Source organism: Suncus etruscus, chromosome 3, assembly GCF_024139225.1.
Source record: "Suncus etruscus isolate mSunEtr1 chromosome 3, mSunEtr1.pri.cur, whole genome shotgun sequence".
NCBI lineage: Eukaryota > Metazoa > Chordata > Mammalia > Eulipotyphla > Soricidae > Suncus > Suncus etruscus.
The window spans coordinates 401,471-424,710 of record NC_064850.1 but is presented as its reverse complement, the minus strand read 5'-3'; the positions used below and the strand labels follow the sequence as shown (position 1 = coordinate 424,710).

General features: G+C 37.0%; 1 protein-coding gene across 8 annotated transcripts in view; it reads right to left on the bottom strand.

Moving 5' to 3' along the window:
• Positions 1–23,240, bottom strand: part of KTN1 (kinectin 1) — an 82,411-nt gene that overhangs the window by 9,492 nt on the left and 49,679 nt on the right. For 2 of the 8 annotated variants that reach the window (XM_049770296.1, XM_049770297.1), the window contains 12 exons: positions 21,645–21,707; positions 20,974–21,008; positions 19,223–19,313; positions 16,035–16,121; positions 10,274–10,363; positions 8,238–8,318; positions 7,009–7,098; positions 6,831–6,923; positions 6,015–6,086; positions 5,531–5,614; positions 5,284–5,367; positions 2,800–2,883 (listed from right to left, as the gene is read on the bottom strand). In XM_049770296.1, coding sequence (XP_049626253.1) covers positions 2,800–2,883; positions 5,284–5,367; positions 5,531–5,614; positions 6,015–6,086; positions 6,831–6,923; positions 7,009–7,098; positions 8,238–8,318; positions 10,274–10,363; positions 16,035–16,121; positions 19,223–19,313; positions 20,974–21,008; positions 21,645–21,707 — 954 coding nt within the window. The remainder of the gene's footprint in view (positions 1–2,799; positions 2,884–5,283; positions 5,368–5,530; positions 5,615–6,014; positions 6,087–6,830; positions 6,924–7,008; positions 7,099–8,237; positions 8,319–10,273; positions 10,364–16,034; positions 16,122–19,222; positions 19,314–20,973; positions 21,009–21,644; positions 21,708–23,240) is intronic. The other 6 variants (XM_049770298.1, XM_049770302.1, XM_049770300.1 and 3 more) reach the window with 3 other exon arrangements.

The window sequence follows — 23,240 nt, the reverse complement described above, 5'->3', positions numbered from 1 at the left end:
TTCTAGCGCCACCTCACAGGCCCCATTTTTTCATATCCTCATGTTTCTTTTCTTTTAATAGTAATTTTCAATTTTTACCTCCGTTGTTAAGTTGATTTCTAGGTACTTTTTTGTTGTTGTTGTTGTTTTTGTTTTTTGGGTCACACCTGGCAGTGCTCAGGGGTTACTCCTGTCTGTCTGCTCAGAAATCGCTCCTGGCAAGCACGGGGGACCATATGGGACACCGGGATTCGAACCAACCACCTTAGGTCCTGGATCGGCTGCTTGCAAGGCAAACGCCGCTGTGCTATCTCTCCGGGCCCGATTTCTAGGTACTTTCTAAAGAATGAAATAGTAACCAGGTTTTTTTTTTGGGTGGGGGGGTTGGTTTTTGGGTCACACTCGGCAGCACTTAGGGGTTACTCCTGGCTCTATGCTCAGAAATCGCTCCTGGCAGGCATAAGGGACCATATATGGGATGCTGGGATTCAAACCACCATTGGTCCTGGGTCGGCTGCTTGCAAGGCAAATGCCGCTGTGCTAACTCTCTGGGCCCTCTATACCTACCTTTTAACTGTTATTATTTTATTCTTGTTTTGTTGATATAGTCTATTAGATAACCCTGCACATGCTGGGCCATCCTAACATACCTGGAATAAATTCCACTTGGTCTATCTAGATGTACAGATTTTTTTTTTAAAGTAAAAGAGAACTAACTCTAAGAAATATTCCAGATCCAGGGGCCATACCTATAGCACAATGGCAGGGCATTTACCTTGCACACAGCTGACTTGGGATAGGCCTGGGTTCGATCCCCGGCATCACTTTGGTCTCCCAAGCCTGCCAGGAGTAACCCGAGCACTACCAGATGTGGGCCCCAGCCCCCCAAAAGAAATATTCCAGATCCAACAATCCAAGGAAAAAGGAGGACCTGTGGAGGCAGAGGCTTGGCCCTGCATTACTCACTCCCCAAAGTGAGGCTGAGTATCTGTACCGTTCGGATACCTAGTGGCCATCACACAAGATGGGTAGCAGTCAGTCTAGTTGGTAACTAGCCTTGTCTTGGTTCTCTCCTGGCGAAGAGAAAATGCATGCTTGAATTCTCCTGATGCACAAATCTTTGTACTGCCACAGTATGGGGGCCACAACCCTCAAGCTGCCTCAGAGTCTGTCTTGTGATAGGGGACCCTTATCCTTAGATCTCTGGGGTCCAATATGCAAGTATTCTGTCATAGCCTTATATTCAGGTCCCCATTCAGTAGGTCTGGGGGGTGCAATGTTGTTAGAGCTGAAATGTTCCTTGCCCCGAGAAGCTGTCACCAGGCAGCTTCTCATTTTCCTGGTTTTATGGGTCTTGACACTGAGTCACTTTAAGTACTCCATCAAGGGGCTGCTGCGGGTCTGGGGCATTAGTACCAACAGCTCCTTCAAGTTCAACCAAGGGAGCTGCAGGGGTGCAAGCATCATGGGACCCTGGGTGTTGCAAAACCAAGAAGGAAGTCAAAGGAATAGCCACATAGCACCACCATTCACAGCTCAGACAAGAAGCTCAATGCCAAAAAGTCCCACACAAGAAGACCCCAGCTTCCAAGAACAAAAAAGAAGGCAAGGCCAAGAAGGCAGGGCAAGGCCAAGTAGGTAAAAAAAAAAAAAAAAAAAAAAAAAAAGGTGGCCACGCCCAACATCCCCAAAGTAGCCAAAGGCCACAGTGAGTGTGCCCAGTGGCTGGACAGACAAGGGGCTTGGAGTGGTCAACATCCCCAATCCCCACCTCTGCATGGGGCTGTGATAGGCCTAGATGTATGAACTTGGTGTGCTGGTTTTGTTATGACTGTTATATCTGGGGCCGGAGAGATAGTATGGAGGTAAGGTGTTTGCCTTGCATGTAGGACAGTGGTTCGAATCCCGGCATCCCCTATGGTCCCCTGAGCCTGCCAGGAGCAATTTCTGAGCTCAGGAGTAACTTCTGAGTGTTGCCAGGTGTGACCCAAAAACAAAAAACAAACAAAGGACTGTTGCATCTACGTTTTTTAGGGACCATAATTTCATGTGTGATGTGTGCTTAAGCACTTTTAAGTATCAGGTTTTGATATGAAGCTAGGCTCATAGAAACTATTTGGAAGATATTCCTCTCTAAATTGTTGGGGAAGATTGAGAAGCAGAGCTAATGAGTCTTCCCTGAAGATTTAGTAAAACTCCCTAGTAAATCTATATGGATCTGAGCTTTTGTTTATGGGGAGATTTTCAATTACTGTTTCAATTTCCTTGCTAGGTCTGTTCAAGGTTTTCTATTTCCTCCAGAGTAGTCTTGGAAGGTGTTTGAGTCTAAAAATCTATTCATTTCTTCTAGGTATAAGATTACTCAAAGTGGTCGTTTGTAATTCTATTGAAACTGTGTGATTTAACCACTTTTGTTTCTGGTCCTAATTAACAGATCCTACTGGTTTTTAATCTGGTTTATTCTTTTAAAGGACCAGATTTTGGTATCACTGAATTTTTATATTGTCTTTCCTATTCTTCTTTTGTTTACTTCCACTCTAATTTTTATTATTCCCTTCCTTTTACTGACTTTGGTTTCTTTTGCTACAGCCTTACCACACTGACACCTGCAGTCTGCGCTGACATCAATGCATTAAAGATGTAAGGTAATATCAAGTCTTTTCTCATAGTAACACAGCTTATAAAATACTGATGAAATATTAAATTAAGAACAATGGTAAGCCAAGTAGGCAGACCTCCAAAATGCAAGTTGTGTAACAGTTTATATTTACTAAAGATTAATCCCAGAATCAGAGATGTTCAGGGCAAGCAATGTCTTACCTTATGCAAGTCACCAGCTACCTTCTGTCTTTCACTTTGTTCAGTTCTAAGTTTTGTGAGTGTTTCATTTAACTGTCTCTTTAACTGTAAAAATAAAGAAACAGCACAATTAACTTGATTTGCATCCTCTTTTGATTATGCTGAGTGAGACCTCTAGGATCAAAGAATGAATGAGAGAATGAGATCAGTAACAATTATTATGCACAGTGGATTAGGCAATATGCTGCACCAAGTGTACAGAAGAGCTAAGCAGTGGAGCTTCCCATCTGTAAAGGTAAACATAAAAAAAGCTATAGGAAATAACTTCAGATTAGAGCAGAAAATTCCAAGTGTAAAAATAAATCATCAAATACCAGTAAAGAGCCTTTGTTCATAAGTTATTCCAAGTTAAAGGTAAGTGGTTAGAAATTTTACAAATTCATTTTTAAGGATTTTCTTAATCTGTTTCAATTAGAGGTATCAATTGTCTAATATACTAAAAAGACAACTGAAGGTGACAAAACCAATAAAATAAAAACCTCAAAGATTTGTTTATTATTCTTTAAGTCATCACTAGAGAAATCAGCGTAAAATTATACTGACCTACTTAACACCACCAAGAAATGTCATTAAAATATACTCAATAACTAACATGCCAAACATATTATAAAGTCCTTTATAAGTCTCGTGTTAACAATATAGTATCTCTTTCTCCTAATAACTGATTCACTTAAATATGAGTAAGTAAAAATAAATGAGTAAAATGAATAAAAATAGATTACACCAACCCCCCCCCAAAAAAAAGTATTAAATTCAATTTAACTGTTTCTGCCTCCTACCTATGGAGCATAACATTCCAAATAGGTCAAGAGACCTAGAATGGTATCCCTGGATTTAAAATGGAAGGGAAATTAGTAGGTCTATTTGGAAATTTGAGGTCTAAAGGTCTATTAGAAAATTTAAACTTGGTTATTAACATCACTTAACTCTATTAAAGTAACTAAATGCTTCATTTTTTCCTCTTTAATACATCAAAGAGGATAATCCTTTAGCAAAATATATAAAGTATGTAAGGCCCAACAAAATCATTTTATCTTTTATTTTGCAATAAATAAATAAGAATGTTTAAATGTTTGAGCTATTCTAAGAAAACTAACTCAAAGCATAGCCAGGAGTAACTCCTGAGCATCACTGGGTGTGGCCCAAAAACCAAAATAAAATTAAATTAAATTAAATAAAGGGTAGTATCAGACTTGTAGATTCTAATTCTGAAAGTCTAATTCCAATAAATGATGTCACAACATAGAAAAATCACGAATGAAAACCACAGTTTTCTTTGAGGGGCTGAAGTGACAGCATAGCAGGCAAGGATGCCTTGCACATGGCAGGCTGTGGTTTGAACCCTGACACCCCATATGGTCTACTTAGGTGATCCCTAAGCACCGCCAGGAGTAAGCCCACACCAACACTGCCAGGAGTGGCCTAAAACCAGAACATAAAAAGTTTTGTTATATATAGCAGTACTAATAAGAAAATATCTGGGCTGGAGAGAGTACAAGGGTTAAGGTACTTGCCTCGAAAGCTGCTGCCCAGGTCAAACCCTGGTACCACATAACCATTGAGCAGTGTCTAGAGTGCTCCTTGAGCACAACTGGGTGTGGCCCCAAAACAAAAGAATAACAGCAAATTGGCAGAGTTAATATAAGAACAAAACTTAACTTTGTTCTTAGAGTTTATACAAGTACTGTTTCAAATGCTATCAGTATTTTTAAGTCTCAGAAATATATAATTACTACTGTTTGAAGTACAAAATAAGGTACCTATGCTTATCTAATAACTAAGCTTACCGTAATTAGTTTAAGTTTAAGAATGGAACTAGAGGGTTAAGATACTTAGCTGACTTGACTTCAATATCTTAAAATCTACAATTTATGTTAACATTCAAATTAATACTGTTGGTAATAAAAAATTTCAAAAGCTTTGTGTCATACATAACCTAAAGAACAACTAATTAAAATAAGCTCAGCTGAATGATTGCCCCTGAATGAAGAACTATCATAAATATCAATAATCTCCTTCCAGATGGAAAAACTAAATCTGGATAATAAATTTTTTAATCTTGATAATAAAATTAAAATGGCTCAGAAAATAGAATATTTGGAAATGAGAATCTTCACAATCTGTTTCATTCCTTTATTCACTGAAAATAATTGTATTTAAGAAACTAGGTTTTATAAAATGCAGTCAAAAATTTTGAAGAGTTTCAGAAAAATTTTTGAAAGAGTTGCAAGCCAAACATGCCGTTGTTAGGAGCTAAGAAAAGAAAGACCTTCTTAAGAATGAAGGTAAGAAAGATCATCTTAGGAGTCATCAGAATATGAAGACTGCCTTCAACTTAAAAGATGCCAGGCTGAAGATGTTAGAAAGGAAAAAGGTTCTGATGGTTCCTCCACGTCAAGAAGTGTTTTCAGAGCCTACTGGATACCCAGTGAACAAACTTCTTACCAAATTTAGCTCTTCATTCTGTCTTACTGCTTCAGAATATGAATCATCAAGTTTTTTCTGCAATTCAGTCAACAGATCTTTCAGCTGCAATGAAGTTTAGAGTTTAAGGTTGATCTCCTTAAGAAAGCCCATATTTGTATGCTACTCCGAAGTTCTGGTACAACTTATATACTGAAATATTCTACCACTGTTGTAATATTAATTTGAATTGATTGAAAAAATAAGTTGAAAATAAATTGCTACGTACCTCTCTGACTTCTGTAACATACGTAGATCTTTCGATTTCTGCCTTCTCTAGTTCCATTTCCAAATGTTCTCGTTCTCTTCTCAGCTAGTAATAAAAAAGGAAAAGTTAAACATATTCTAAATTTCCTTTAATGATGCTTCCCCACATTAATAAGTCAGCTTTACTCAGACACTACCCAAGGTATTTTTAAAAGCGTTACAACTTCATCATCAGATAAAGCAGAGACTCAGATACAACCCTTAAGAGCAAAATTTAGCCTGGGGTTGGAGAGAGTGTGTAACAGATGAGGCACTTGCACCACATGTTGTTAACCCAGATTCAACCCCTAACTCTGGCACTACATGTAGTTCCCAAGCTCTGCCAGTAGTGATCCGAGCACTGAACTAGAACTAAGCCCTGTGCACAGCCAGATGTGGTCCAAAAACAAAATCAAGGACTAAAACAAGTCTATGTAGAAAACAAATCAAATACGGAAATAACTTACATTTTCAGTATCTTTATTTTCTTTTCTTAACCGTTCAAGCTCTTGTTCTGAAGTTGTGAATGACAACTGCATCTGAAATACATAAAATAATTACGTAATACATGACCTAGAGAGGTTTTTGTTAGATACTTTAATGTCATTTAAACCATAATGAATTACAAACACTATGTATAAAGAAATTAGTGTCACACGGAATTTTAAATTGCACTCAAAACCTACTCCTCATCAATATTTTAGTACACTGAGCCAAAAATGTAGTTGTTTTAAAAACCATTAACAACTAATTGAACTTGACCACGAAATGCATTGAAAAAAAAGTATAACAGATTAACCTAGAAAAACAAGTGGACAACAAAGCAACTACAGCCAAGAAAATGGGAGATTTAACACTGCATTTCCTATGAATGAAAGGACTTACCCATTTAACATAGATTACATATCAATATTTAAAAACTTATCTTAAATTTTAAAAGCTTTACTTTAAATCACATGAATTTGGTATTTTTATTCTGTACCATTGCTCCTAGTTGTTGATATATGCACACACAATTTGAGAACCTCTACTCTGAAGCCCATTACACACAACACACACATACACACACAAATTTGAGGACCTCTACTCTAAACCCACTATACACACACCCCTCTTTTTGGGCTACACACATTGGTTCTCAGAGCTTTTGGCTCCATAAATGGGAATCACTCTGACCTAAGGGACATATAAGGTTAAACCTGGGTCTGCCAGATGCAAGGCAAGTGCTTCACCACTATACGATCTCTCTAGCCCCAAAGCCCTTTAAAAACAAAAACAAAAACCTGCTTAATAGTCCTTTGTGATTCATCAACCTTAACTTTCCATTTATTTTCTTCTTGCTCCACACTTCTCTGTAGTTTCTGTAAAATTCCCTCCTATAGACAAAAGTTTTGAAAATTCATGTAATAGGAGTAAGTTAACAATTAAAAAATTTTTTGAAGACTAAAAATTATTTCTTACTGTTTCTGCAAGGACAGATTTATATTTTTCACATTCTAGCTGTAACAATGTATGCATTTCATCAGCCTCTTTCAACTTGTGCTCTAAAACCTGTAAAAAATGAAATAAAAATATTCTCTATTTTTCCAAGAGTCATGCTTTAAATTTGTTAGTGCTTTTACAGTAAGCAAATGATTTGTCTATATTTATATAAATATTTAATATAAAATATCTAAAATACTTTCTAATCTTTTCAAGTAGTAATAGTGTTCAAGAATATTTTGATTTTTTTTAAGCCTACAAGAGAATACTTCATACATGATTTTTAATAAGAAGTTTCTCCTCCTTAGCCAGGAGGTAAAATCAAACTGAAGTAAGATCACAGTGCCTAACTTCCCCCACCTCTCTCTCTCTCTCCCCCCTCCCTCCCCTTCCTCCTTCTCTCTCTCTCTTCCTCCCTTCTATTTTTGGTTTTTGGGCTATACCCGGCAGCACTCAAGGGTTACTCCTGGCTCTGCATTCAGATATCACTCCTGGCAAGCTCAGGGGACCTTTTAATATGCCAGATATCAAACCCGGGTCAGCTGCGTGAAAGGCAAATGCCCTACCCACTGTGCTATTGCTCCAGTGAAAACAAAGTTTTCAAATTTTAATTATTAAGACGAAAAAAATAAAATGAGGTTTTGAACCCGCCTGACGATGATTATGAAGATACCCTAGAAAACCAGTTTTTAATCTACCCACATTAAGTGATCCTTACTTTTTAAATTCAAGAAAAGAACAAGGAAGGAACAGTTAAATATTGTTTTAGAAATGCTTAAGATATACATTTAGGGGCCTGAGTGGTGGTGCAAGTGGTAAAGCGTCTGCCTTTCCCCATGCTAGCGTAGGACGGCCCATGGTTCCATCCCAACATCCCATATGGTCCCCCAAGTTAGGATTGATTTCTGAACACATAGCCAGAAGTAGCCCCTAAGCGTCACCAGGTGTGGCCCAAAAACCAAACCAAAACAAAAAGACATAGATTTAAAGGTCAAACATTAAGTTTTATACATAAATTAAATGCATCAACTTTGTACAGAAAAGCAAGGAAGATGGCAATACTACCAAAGTTTACAAAAATAAAATCAGTTTTACAAATTTTCTTAAAAGATAATTACTATGCACAAACTAATTCTATTTTTCAAGCTCTTAAAGAAGAATTTTTATTTATTTCTTCTCTATGTTGGTTGAAATACTTTTGAACTAACCTTAACTTCTTCGGAACCTGAGGTTGCAGCCACACATTCTTTTGCTTTCTTTTCAAAGCCATGTAACCATTCACTGTAACTCTGTAAAGAAAAGTCCAAATATTCAATTTTCAAAAATATCTAATAAAATTAGGTAACAAAATTTAAAATTAGAAATCTGTAACAGTACAACTGGAATTTTCAAAAAAGAAAATATTATATTGTGTATACTGTAGTTATACACAATCTAGTCTTTAAAATAAACACTAAAAATAATAGCTATGAAGCTGAAGAGATAGTACAATGGGCAAGACAACACTTGCCTTGTATACAGCTGACCCAGGGTTGGTCCCTGGCATTCTATATGTTCCCCTGAGCCCCAATGACTGATCACTGAATACAGAGGCAGGAGTTAAGTCCTGAGCACTGTTGGGTTTGACTCAAAGAAACAATAATAAATGAACAGAAATAAAAATATAGCTATAAGTTATCACCAAAACGAAAATATTTGCCTTAATCAAGGATATTGTAGTCAAATAGAGGATGTCGGGGTATATGGGATAAAACCGTTCTCAACTACTGACAAGGACCAGTATAGTTTATCACTGAGAAACTGAGAAAAATAAGCATTTTTTTCAAAATTTTGTTCCAAGAAAACCAAGGATTCTGAACTCATAACTCCAATTTTCAACTAATGCTATATTATGTTCACAAGATTTCATTCCTGGCAGGCTTAGGACCATATTACCAAGGATCAGACCCAGGTTGGCCTCATGGGCCAAATTCAAATTATTATAATTTTTTGGGTGGTGGTGTTTGGGTGATGCTGAGGAGTTACTCCTGACAGGCTCGGGGGACCATATGGGGATAAAAACCAGCATCAGCTATGTGCAAGGCATATGCCCGACAGCAGTGCTATCACTCTGGCCCATGGTTATACATGTTTTCAGTGGGAGAAAAATGTTGACTTTGGTTCAAAAATTAATAGTGTTAATAGCTGAGAGCAAAAAAAAAGTTACAATTAATGTCCATAAAATAAGGGGTCTTACTTTTAATGGAAAATTATATGAGTACTCAGAAGTTGAGAGAACAGCATAATAAGCTACACACCCAATATCCCCTTTCAATATTTTGCAGTCCTTTAACTCCTTCCTTACATTTTCTGAAATTCTTTTGAAAGGGAGTCAAGCATTAAAACATTCTATCTATAAATATTTCAATACATACCTTTAAGAGTTAAGAATTCTATTAAAAATTTACTTACTTTTAAAAAACACATCAAATTAGGATGTATTTTTTAAAAGTAAGTAAATTTTGGGTATCTTTTCATTATTAAATAGAATTTATAAAAAATTCTACCAAATGTATAATTTTAACATTTTAGGCACCGTTAAATTTAAAAACGAGGCATTTTTGTGACAGTATAGAATTCCCAAACTGATTCAGAAAAAAATCAAGTGGATAAATATCTTTCAACTGTTTAAAAGTGCAGAGCCAGGAGTAATCTCTGAGCATCAACTACACGCCCTCCCAAATAATGTTCTACTTTGAAGAAAGTCATGGATATTAGCCAGGGATAATTTTCCAATATATTTATGATGTATCTCATATTATAGATTATCAGCTGAAAAAAATGACCAGTTGAATGAACACAAGTTTTCAAATCATTGTCTTAATTACCAAGTCTCTGATTTTTTTTTTTAACTTTATTGATTGATTGACTGACTGATTTTTGAGCCACACCCAGCAGTACTCCTGGCTCTGCACTTAGAAATCACCCTTGGCAAGCTCCGGAGACCATATAGGATGCTGGGAATTGAACTGGGTCCCTCCTGGGTCGGCCACATGCAAGGCAAATGCCCTACTGCTGTGCTATCTCTCTGGCCCCAAGTCTCTGGTCTTAACTATTCAAAAACACCATTTATTAAAACTTTTAGAATTTTTTTAAGTTTAAAATATTGGTCCACTATAGTCATTAAATCCAACACACAGTACTGCTTATTCACAACTTTGTTGAATAATGATAAAGATGGTATATCTAATAAAAATAATCTTACCAAATTAGAAGGAACAGACACCTTAGGAAATAATTTTTTGAGAACTTCTTTAGCTTCCAACTCAATAGCTTCTATGCACTGTTGTTTTTCCTAAATTAGAAGATAAACCAAATCAAACGTGATTTTTAGAAACTTTTAAAGAACTAGAAAGCTCTGATCTTTTAAGTTTGAATGGAAGCAAAAGTTATATTTTAACACTTGTTTTTGGGCCACACCCAATGATGCTCAGGGGCCACTCCTGGCTATGCGCTCAGAAATTGCCCCTGGCTTGGGGGACCAGATGGGACGCCAGGGGATGAAACTGTGGTTCAAATTTGTGCAAGGCAAACGCCCCACCTCCTGCACCACCGCTCCATCTCCCCTTTAACGCGTTTTTAAAAATTTAATACTGATAAATATTTACATGTTAAAATTCAAAATCCATAAGAAATATACAAAGGGGCCGGGCGGTGGCGCTGGAGGTAAGGTGCCTGCCTTGCCTGCGCTAACCTAGGACGGACCGCGGTTCGATCCCCCGGCGTCCCATATGGTCCCCCAAGAAGCCAGGAGCAACTTCTGAGCGCATAGCCAGGAGTAACCCCTGAGCCTCACAGGGTGTGGCCCAAAAACCAAAAAAAAAAAAAAAAAAGAAATATACAAAACAGCTTAATAAAATTTTAAAATATTTACCTAGGGCAGGGGTCTCAAACTCGTGGCCCGCGGGCCATTTGAGGCCCTCCGTACAACATTTTGTGGCCCTGCCCTAGAAGAATCTTTATTTGTTTTGTTTTGTTTTGTTTTGTTTTAGTTGTTTGGGTCACACCCCCCAATGTTCAAGGCTTACTACTGACTTTGCACTCAAGGATCACCCCGACTTTGCCTCCTGCAGCCCCCAGGTAAATTGAGTTTGAGACCCCTGATCTAGGGCAATATCTAACAATATGGTTATCTCCATATCTAACAATAGATATCTCCATATCTAACAATATGGTTATCACCTAAGTTATTGGGCAGCCAAAGAGACATTACAGAACAAAATATAAGGCACAGTGGTTTTGACCCCTGATAACACATATGATCCACTAGGAGTATGCCCTGAGTACCACCAGGGTAGCACAAAAAGTCAAAACACCTAAGCAATTTTTGCCTCTCTAGAAATAAAAAAATGCTAGAGCTAATGTAACCCCCAAATCCACCTGTATTAAAATCTTTCAGCTAAAGTTTAAACTGCACATATAAAAAAATATACTTCTGAACCATTGAGGTTTAGTGCCTAGTAAGTCTCTACTGAAAAAAGTCATCACTGGTCAACTATGAAATTGCTATGTAATTAAAATGCAGAGTTCATGTATTTAACTTCAAGAACAGGTGATGCTGCTTAAACAAATCAATTTTGTTTTTTTAGTTTTGGTGCCAGACCTGGCAGCGCTCAGGGGTTACTCCTGGCATGCTCAAGGGACCATGGGATGGCAGTTACTGAACAGGGTCTGTCCCAGGTCGCCTGTATGTATTCAAGGCAAACGCCCTTCTTCAGTGCTACCTCTCTGGCTCCACCAAATCAAATTTTTAATAAATTTTAAAAAACCTGATACATAGAATATAAAAGGAAAGAGAAAAACTGGTGACATATTTCTCCACCAGTGCCAAGTAAGAATTCTGACATTATGGGCACATATATATATATATATGTATATGACATATATGGGCTCTGTCAAGTGTAAATTTAGAGATGAACGTACCACTATTTTTCTGAAGTCAGTAAATTTATCCAAATCTAAAAAGTAGCGATTATTAACTCAAAAAAGTTGATCAAAATTAGGCTGATGATAAGACAAGTAAAAATCTACTAGTCAAAACTGTTTCCACCAAATGTAAAAATCTACAAAATGCAAAACTGAACCAAGCCAAAAGAAACATCTCAAAATCTTTGAGAAGCATAAAAGATAGTACAGTAGGTATGACACTTTGCCTTGCACAAACCCAACCTGAATACAATTTCTGGCACCACATCTTCCAACTTCTGCTGAAAATGATCGTTGAGGAGCAAGACCGTAGAGCAATAGCGCAGTGGGTAGGGTGTTTGCCTTGCAACATAGCCAGCTCAGGTTCAATCCCCAGCATCCTATTTGGTACCCCCAAGCCTGCCAGGAGTAATTTCTGAGCGCAGAACCAGAAGTAACTCCTGAGCAACATGGCATGTGGCCCCAAAACCAAAAAACCAAACAAAAAAATTATCGCTGAGCAAAGAACTAGGAATAAGTCCTTGAGCACCACCAAACCCCGACATCACCCGCAAAAGATACTGAAGTTCAATGAGTCACAGGGTAAGCAAACAAGGTATAGCAAGATCTTAACCTATCCCCCCACACCACCATTTAAAATTATTTTCAAATTATATCTGAAATGCACACTCTTCAAATTTTTAAATATAGAAACATAAAGTTATGAGTACCAGAAGAGACAGTACAAAGGATAAATAAGGTTCATGTCTTGCATGAGACTAACCCGTTTGATCCCTAGCACATGTTGTTTCTCCCAGCAACACTAGGAGTGATCCATATACAAAAAGCCAGCAGTAAGCCTGGAATGAAGCCATCATGGCCTAATCCTAATCCCTACCTCACCTTCCCAAGCTCCAAAATTTATACCTAAAGTTACATATAACAAGCTAGAAATCGTATTGTATAGAAACACAAGTTACTTAGTGGTCACATTTCAGAAATAAGGTATTTTCATGGAATGTTTTTAATAATTCAATAAAATCTACCCCTTTTTAGGATTATACTCATCTAGCTACATAAAATAAGATTCCCATCCAAGGAAAATAAACACCAATTTATCATTAAAAGATAGTTTTTTAGCATCTGACCATACAGTGGTAGAGCAATTTCTTTAAAAAATTAGAAAAGTGAAAACTGTACAACTTTTACAAAACATCCCAAGGGAAAAAAGAATTTAAGAAAAATAAGTGTTCAGCCTGTAATTAAGAGGCACAAAAATGAGAAGTCACTTTTAATGTTATACAATTTATATACAAAATCATCTGACATAATGTGGCTGTAGACAACTATTGTCCCATTTCACTTTAATACCAGGAAAAAAATCTGATATTAAAAATCACATTATTGGGACTGGAGCGATACAGCTGGTAGGATATTTGCCTTGCACACAGCCGACCCGGTTTCAGTCCCCAGAACTCCATATGGTCCCCAGAGCCTATCAGAGTAATTTCTGAGTGCAGAGCCAGGAGTAACCCTAAGTGTTGCTGGGTGTGGTTCCAAAAAAGGAAAGAAAAAAATCACATTATTGTAATGTCTTTAACTATCTTCAAGTATAAGATACATTAAGTATCTTTGATGTAAATTCATCATTTCTAGAAACTCTTCCCCAGGAATACTTACTTTAGGCAAAGGTTTGCATGTGGATAGCTTAGATCCCTTGCATCACAAGAAGTACCACCAGGTATGATTCCAAAACCAACTAGCAAAAGCAGAATATTTACTACTTTAAAATAATCCTGAAGGAGCCAGAGACTGAATCTAGTTCAAGCCCCTAGTGGCACGTATGGTCTCAACACCACCAAACATGGACCCTGAACACCACCAGTGTGCTAGACTTCCCAAAATAAAAATAATCCTTGAATAGTAGTATATTAGTCTCAATTACACTAACGGTAAAGCCTACTGTTAAAAAGTCATGGAGAAGGGCCAAAGAGGTACGACAGCAGCTTGCTTGTGACCGGTGTTTAATCCCCAGCATCCCATGTGGTACTCCAAGGAGTTCTCCAGAAGGGATTCCTGAGGTCAGAGCCCAGAGCAACCACTGAGCACCACTGCATATCACCCAAAAACAGTCATACAGCACTTGATGAATTTTGAAATGTGGCTAAATGCCTAATATTCAACATCAAACATATCATATAACATAAATTCAGGGATGTAACTTAGTGGTAGAGCACTTGCCTCGCGTGTGAGAACCCTGGGTTCAATTCCAGGCAAGAAAATTTTCTAAATAGCCATATTCTGACTTTCCTTTGGAGTCATAACATGTAGGAATGATTATGATAGATGCATTTAACTTTATTGTAAAATAGCACCATAAAGAGATTAACACATCCTACATATTCATTGTTAGTAACAAAAAACAAAGTTGCTGACACAATCAGAAACTTAACAGAAATCTTACTGCTGCCAAAACTAACTGAAACCAAAAATCACCAAAAAATGCAGTATGTTCTACACTTGATCAGATTTTCCTATTTCCTGTTCTGTATTCCCCCCCGGCCCGTTCTGTATTTTCTGATCTCAATATCTGCTAGCTATTTAAATTTAGGCTTTAGTGAAAACCAGAGAAAATTAGATATATAAAATTAAATCTATTACTAAAGGAACTGTAACTATACAAGTATATACTCAATAATGCATTTTTTAAAATAAAAGCTCAATTTCGCTAAAAAGCGAAGTCCTTCAAATAATATTAATACTTACACTTAAAATTCAACAAATCACTTTGGTATATAGAATACTAAATGGAATAATACACAATTAACCCAACTTGCTTAATTCAAAACTCTTGTTTCACATGTATTCAGAATAGTTGAGAGAATTGGTACATTTATTTCTGTCAATCTTTAAATACAATTTTTGGGCTGGAGAGATAGCATGGAGATAGGGCGTTTGCCTTGCATGCAGAAGGTTGGTGGTTTGAATCCTGGCATCCCATATGGTTGGTCCCCCCGAGCCTGCCAATGGGCGATTTCTGAGCGTAGAGCAAGGAGTGACCCCTGAGCGCTACCGGGTATGACCCAAAAAAACAAAAAATAAAATAAAATAAAATACAAATAAAAAAATTTTTTTTTGGTTTTTGGGCCGCACCCGGTAACACTTGGGTTACTCCTGGCTATGCACTCAGAAATTGCTCCTGGCTTGGGGAACCATATGGGACTCTGGGGATCAAGCCCAGGTCTGTCCTGGGACAGGCACGTGCAAGGCAAATGCCTACCACTATGCTATTGCTCTCTAGCCCCTAAAAACAATTTTCAAATTACAATACATCAGAGACTCTACAAACCCATAGAACAACTTGAAATCAGAATAGTCTTCATCATTTCTGATGCTCAAGGGAGGGGGAGGAAATATACGTTTCAAAAATACTTTCTTCACATCATCCCTTATATAAAAACCATCTATTAATAATAACACATGCATCATCATTGCCCAATAGTTTAAAAATCTGAAGTTCAATTTTAAAAAAACTACCTCTTCTAAGAAACCATCTTCACTAACATACCCACAACTGATCCCTTCTTGAACTTCGTGAAACATTTTCAACCTAATCTCAATGATCTTGGTGTGCCCCCACAAAAGATCCTGAGAGCTCCCTATTCACATGATTATCTCACAGGTAACTGAAGGGTTTTGCTGCTGCTGCTGCTGCTGTTGTTAATTTAGTTAAGATTCTTTTGGCTCAGAACTATCTTCAGTGTTTTCTTAACCCAACAGGTACTCTGCAGAGTTAACATGAGTAGCAAAGGTCTTCTAAGATGCTTAGTCTAAAGCAATATGTATCAGAGCCCAAACAATTAGGTAACTACAACAAACTAGCATGCCCAAAATTAAAGCTTCAAGGAGTAGATGAAAAAGCAGAGATGACAGAGATGATAGATGTGGATGATAGGAGATTGGTATATTTAAACTGCAGTAAAAATTAAATGCCTTAATTTTATTTTAAGACAAGCTGCAGATTGTTCTCTGTTCAGTGGATTATTTCTAGGAGTTACAACCTTGGAAGTCTTGTTCACTTTGTCCTGCAGCATTTTTTCAGTTGATGCCAATGCTTCCATTGCTTCCCAGTTTTTCTCCCGAAGGTCCTAATCATTTTTAGAAAGAATGATTTCAGTTTATCCATAATTGAAAGATTTTTGCTTTTTACTTCATCAGTATTTGCACTGCATTTAAATGCTGAATACTGCAAAAATTATTTAATGGGAAAATATGTATATTAGCCAAAAAAAAAATAAAGCCATGTTAAAAAGTCGAATGAGGAAACAAAGATGCTCGCATCCCAGATTTTAGTATGACCACCTAACAAGTCAGTTTTAAGGTAACTGCTTATACACACAAAAAGGAGAAAACATTCAAAGTAAACACACAAGCCAAATTACAAATAAGATTTTAGATACATCAAACTTTAGAGGATTAAGGACAGAGGCAACAAGCGTTATGTCTGATTAAACAAGGCCTATCTCACTTGTGGGACTGTCCAGTGCAGCATTAACATTTTTCCTACAATTGCATTTTGAATGACCACACTTTAAGTCTATCTAGGCATGACACAATAATTCATTCTAATCCTAAATGTCTTGGCATAATCAGATTTGTATGTCGTAAGACAACCTGGCACGAGCTCCTTAATTGAGGCAAAGTGGGAAGCTAAAAGCCAAAAAATACATTATTTTCTTAGAAGTGAAACATATCATTGGAACCTGACCTCTAGATTTTAAACAGCATTTTACTAGCAAACAAAAACAAGATAAACTATTTCAGTCATTCTTCACAATTAAGAGAAATATTAAGAAAATAAAAATTAGGGGCCAGAGAGATAGCATGGAGGTAAGGCATTTGCCTTGCATGCAGAAGTACGGTGGTTCGAATCCTGGCATCCCATATGATCCCCTGTGCCTGCCAGGAGCGATTTCTGAGCACAGAGCCGGGGGTAACCCCTGAGCACTGCCAGGTGTGAGCCAAAAACCAAAACAATTAGCATTTACGAAATGCTCATTTAAATGCTAAACACTGGTACTCCATATAGATTCTCATGAATCCTCACACAATAACACCCAAGAAGCTAGTATTTATTCCTGGTAGGTTAAAAATTGAGCAAGTAAACACAGTCAATGAAGTATCTGAACTAGAACAGATGACATCCCAATCTGCTGGTCTCTAGCGTCCTGGCTATTTCCACATGCTCAATGCTTCCATGCTGCTTAGTATCTTCTGCTTAGCTCAGAATTTTCACTGACACCTGGTTAAATGTAAGCAGTAAATTCAACTCAAGGTGGCCATGCAATGAAATAAGTCATATTACACAAACATGCAAAAGGCAATTCACATACCTAATTTTGAAACTTGGGAATGCAGCAAATGTCAACCCATCAACAAATTAACACAAAATCTGAACTTTTATTTATCTTACATTGAAGAGTATTTACCAAATCGCCTTAGATTTTGGCAATATCTTTGGCTTTGTTCATCTGAACTTTCATACTTTTACATTTAAAAATTACTTCTCTAGGATTTTATCTATAGCTGTCACTTTCTGGTCAGAGAAAATGTAAGAAAGTATCTAAATAATCTACTTATTCAGCAAAATTATTGGGATTTTTATTTCTTAAGCCACTATCTCTTCTTATTCTAACATAAATGTGAACAATACTTGCAAAATGCTTGAACAGCAAAACTTAACTGGCATTCAGTTTAAGAACATAGACATTCCTCCTTGTTTGAGGGAAGCACCTGATCATCACATGGCCAATCTGCTGGAGTTTGAAGCCTCCCATAGCACTACCAGATCCAACAAGCTATAGTTTCCTGCCTTTAATCATTCTCGCCCAGCTACCTTCCACACTGGCTCTAGTTTCTCTGATCTATGTAAGAGAAAGGCTGTAAGCCTTATACTTGATAAACCTTATATTTAATACTTCACATTAATCCTTATACTTCAGGCAGGCTCTAAATATGAGCACAGAACCAATGCACTGTACCTATATTTCTAACATTAATGCACTTTATTATATTGGGCTTCTTTGTTTTTTTTTTGTTTTGTTTTGTTTTGTTTTGGTGTTTGGGCCACACCCGGCGGTGCTCAGGGGTTAATCCTGGCTGTCTGCTCAGAAATAGATCCTGGCAGGAACGGGGGACCCTATGGGACACCGGGATTCGAACCAACCACCTTTGGTCCTGGATCGGCTGCTTGCAAGGCAAATGCCGCTGTGCTATCTCTCCAGGCCCTATATTGGGCTTCTTAATGTTACTATTCATTGCATTAGTAAAGTGCAGCATTAAGTTTCTTTTGTTTGCTTTTGGGTCACACCCGGCAGTGCTCAGGTGTTACTTCTGGCTCTATGCTCAGAAATCGCTCTTGGCAGGCTCAGGGGACCATATGGGATGCCGGTATTCGAACCACCATCCTTCTGCATGCAAGGCAAACACCCTACCTCCATGCTATCTCTCTGGCCCTGCAGCATTAAGTTTTTTTTGTTTTGTTTTGTTTTTTTTTTGTGGTTTTTGGGTCACACCCGGCAGTGCTCAGGGGTTACTCCTGGCTTCATGCTCAGAAATTGCTCCTGGCAGGCATGGGGGACCATATGGGACGCTGGGATTTGAACCGATGACCTTCTGCATGAAAGGCAAACGACTACCTCCATGCTATCTCTCTGGCCCCAGCATTAAGTTTTAAAACAAAAAATTTCCAAAAGACTGAAAGTTATTTACTGAAAACATATTATTGAAAATACTAAATTCTCACAATAACCCTAATTAATTACTAAAAATACTGGGTTTATTAAATAATATCATTAGTTTGTTACAAAAAGATTATCCCCAATTAAAGTGAGATGAAATACTTTTCACTTTACTAAGTTGAAAGACATTTTCTAAATGTCAATTCACAGAAAGTCAATTTCATGGTTATTAAAAAATGAAGCTATTAGCTCTGATAGTTGAAATTACATGTAGAAGTACAGAACTTGGTGTTTTCATTTATTCACTTTTAAAATCTAATAATAAAGTGACTACCTCTAAAAACCACACCAGATTTTTACAAATAAAGTAATAGTACTTTCTTAGGAAAATTACAAAATCTAAAGATTAAGAAAGTAAATTAAAAAAAAAAAACACAACAAAAAACTTCTGAACCATGTATTCCAATGAATATAAGAAAAATCCTCAATTCTGAGAATGATTTGCTTACATTATTCTTCTGCCTTTGGTGTTCAACAGCATCCTTCAAAGAATCCAACTCATTCTGGAGATCAGTTATTTTTTTCTCCCTTTCTGAAATTCTAAACCAAAATATAAATACAGAGAACAAGTTTAGGTAAAACAAATATTTTCTACTACTACTCAAAAACCCCCAACCCAACAATAAACAATACTTTGAAACATGCATTCTTTAATGAGTAAATTCTTTAATCTTAATTACTGTTACCAGATAAAGTCTTGTTTTCAGAATTTACGGCATTGAAAGAGCTCAACAGTGGCTGGAGTGCATAGCAGGGCTATATTTTGTGTGGATGGGTGGGTGGGCACGTGTGTGCGCAAATGCGCATGCCGCACTCAGGATTCACTGAGGAAATTTACTCAGATTTCCTGATTTACTCAGAAATCTGAGATGAGAGAAATGTATTCAAGGGAAAACATGGGCTTCTCCAAGGGGAAAAAGCAATACTTTAAAAATACAAAATCAGGTGTCTGGAACAATAATACAAATGTACAATGGGTAGGGCTCTTGCCTTGTATACACCCAACCCAGGTTCAATCCCTAGCATCCTATATGGTCTCCAGGAGAAATTCCTGAGTGTAGAGCCAAGAGTAACCCTGAGAGTTGCTAGGTATGACCCAAAGAATAGAGCAAAACAAAAATGATTTCAAGTAACTATGTGATTACCAATAAATGCTTGATTTAAACATGTTTATTTATATACCTATGCTGGGGTCATGTAAACATTTCTTAGGTAAAAAGGCAGTCCACACATAGAAAAATTGTAAAAAATACTATACAAAAGGGTCAAAGCAAGAGCACAGTGGTTGATATTTGCCTTGCAAGCAACTAACTAGGATTTGATTTCCGTCATCCCATATGAACACCAGAGCCTGCCAGGAGTAATTTCTGAGGACACAGCCAGAAGTAATCACTGAGTGTCATCAGGTGTAGCTCCAAAACCAAAAACAAACAACAAACTATACAAATGACTCAATTTAATGTTGAACAATCAAATCTAACAAACTACCATTTTTGGAGGGAGGAAAGGTGCGAGTTGCAGAGTTCTCATCCAAAAATGCTCAGAGCTGAGAGCATAACAAGATACTAAAAACTATAGGTCAACAATAAGTGAGAAATGTTTGACTGAGAAGTTTCCATAAAACTGCTTAAAAATCCATGATACAAAAAAAATCCATAATACTAAAGACATTTTTAAATGCCTTATTAAATAAAAATGTGCACTGTTTGGGAACTGGAGTGATAGTACAGTAGATAAGAATGTTTGTCTTGCACGTGGTCAACATGGGTTTGATCCCGGAATCTCTATGGTCTCCCAAGTGCACCAGGAGTGTGATCCCAGAGAACAGAGCCAGGAGCCCTGACAATGCTGGTTCTAATACAACTAACAAAATAAAACATTTGCACTATTCAATTCTACAATATCAAAAAATAACAATTATGACAAATACCTCCAAAATATTAACTGATTAGGTATTTTTCTGAAGCCTTAAACCCTGAAAGTTAAAAAAACTCCCTGGACATAATATTCAAAGAAGCCCAAACTATGAAAAGGTACATCAGCCATTAGCTCAAAGGCACAGATAAGGTGCACTGACCTGCAGTTCAAGGTATCAAACAGAAGTATAAAGATTTGGTGACTGCAGCTCTGTAACTGTTCACCTATGAACTACTCAGCACATAAATTATGACTTCTAAAACTGAAACGAATTATTACTTACACATTTAAGAATTCTTCGTGAGGGGGATAAGATACCTGTTGAAAAGGCTAAAAGTTATTTAAAAAATACTTTCTATAAGTCTTAAAAATGAAAAAATTTTAAACAAAAACGTTAAGTCAACATTAAACTCAAAATATTTGTATTCTATATGCCCAAATAACTTAAGAAATAGGTTAAAATTTATAAAGTACTATATCAATATTGTCACAAACTTAATTTAATAATTACGTATCAATTTTCCACTTTGTGTAGAGCAGAATACCTTAGGTGTTCGTACGATACAATTCATACTTGACATTGTCTCTAAAAGTTAAAAAAAGTGAAGACTTACGAAGCAATTTTTTTAACTAGGTAAATGGTATCTGACAAATTTGACATAAGAAATGAAAGTATACAGCTCTCACACAAATTGTTGGAGACTACAATCAATCTCCTGAATTATTGTAAATATCTCGTCATTAAGAACCCTATACATTTATACTCCTCAAAACACTTTCTACCTTATTCTTAAATTGTACGTTGTGTTTTCTTGATTATACATACCAAATTGCTTTGTTTAGCAAATTTCTTAAGCACAGTTTATTATTAATGAAACAGCAAAAATAATGACAGTTACAGGTTATATTACTTGCTACAAAATATAGTATTTATTACTAAGTAATAGTACCTACCTGTTTTTGTTGCTTCAACTGCTCAATTTGAGATTTAAATAATTTGTTTTCCTCCTGTGCCACCTGTTTAAACAATATTTAAAAATCAAAGGCTGAAGATTGTACTTTCCACCTAACCTTTTAAAATATACAAGTTATAAAAATTCTAAAATAACTATTTCAAGCATTATTTTATAAATTCTCCTTATATTAACATACATTATGAAGAATATAATTAATATAATTATTTAGTGCAGGCAAGGAGGTAGGTAAAGTAGGTATCCCAGTGACACAAAGACCTAGAAGAGTTCTATTCGCGTGGGTGGGTTTGGGAAAGGAGAGGAAGAGGCAGCAGCAAGGCAGGGTGCTTGCCTTGCAGTAACCGGCTTGAATTTGATAACATATGGTTGCCACCCGTGGCCCAAACCCCAGCCCACCATTCCACCAAAAGAAAGTATTCTGCACAGCCTGGCCTTTCAAACCAGTGAGCAAGTTTTGGTTAATTGTCTGAGTATTTCTTTGATATAGGGGTTGTTCCATGCCGGGGATATTTTATATAGGACATCTGCCAATATCTATGACAGCCAACTACAGTAGCACCCTTTCACCAGCATGACAACAAAAACCATCTCCAAAGATAATTAACTATGGAACAAACACATCTGTACAGTAGTAGCAGTAGTCATTTAAGAATGTAGCTAGTCTTATTCTTGGGGTTTTTGGTTCTGTTTTGTTTTTTGGCTTTGGGCTTCCCTGGCAGATCCCCAAACACAAAAAGATCCCCAGAAATTAAAATGAGGATATGAAACATTTTATATTCCACATTAATTCTGGGTAGAAAATGAAGTTCAATGAAAAAACTTAGCAAACCACCTCACATTATAACAAAAGGCTCATTTTCTTTTCTTATATATAGTGGGGGGGTGATGGAGGTTGACACCCAGATTATGCTCAGAGCTTAGTCCTAGTTCTGAGCTCAGGGATCACTCCTGGCTGACTCAGGACCATTGAAAAGCTGAGAATGAGACTGGGTCAGGTGTAAGCAGGGGAATGATTTACCCACTGCACTATGTTTCCAGCAGCAAAAGGCTAACTTGCATTACGTAAAATGTTTCTAGAAAACATCAACTCATAAGACAATGTAGAAAATATTAAAAGTGATGGGGCCGGAGAGACAGCACAGCGGTGGAGCATTTGCCTTGCATATGGCTGACCTGGGAGGGACCCAGTTCAATTTCTGGCATCCCATATGGTCCCTTGAGCCTGCCAGGTGTGACTTCTGAGCATAGAGCCACTGAGCACTGTTGGGTGTGGCCCAAAAACCAATCAATCAATAAATAAAGTTTAGAAAAAACGCTAAAAGAAAAGAAAAATATTAAAAGCACAATTCCTATAAAAATAAAACAAATGAAAACAATACAACCATCTTTCAGATATCAGCAAACATTTTCAACCACTTTTTTTAAGGGGCTGGATCGATAATACGACAAGTAGGGCACCTGACCTGTACCTAGCTGATCCTGGTTCATTCCCAAAATTCAGAATGGGCGCAAGCCCCACCAGAAGTGATTCCTAAGTGGAGCTAGGCAAGAGCATCGCCAGGTGTGTCAACCCCAC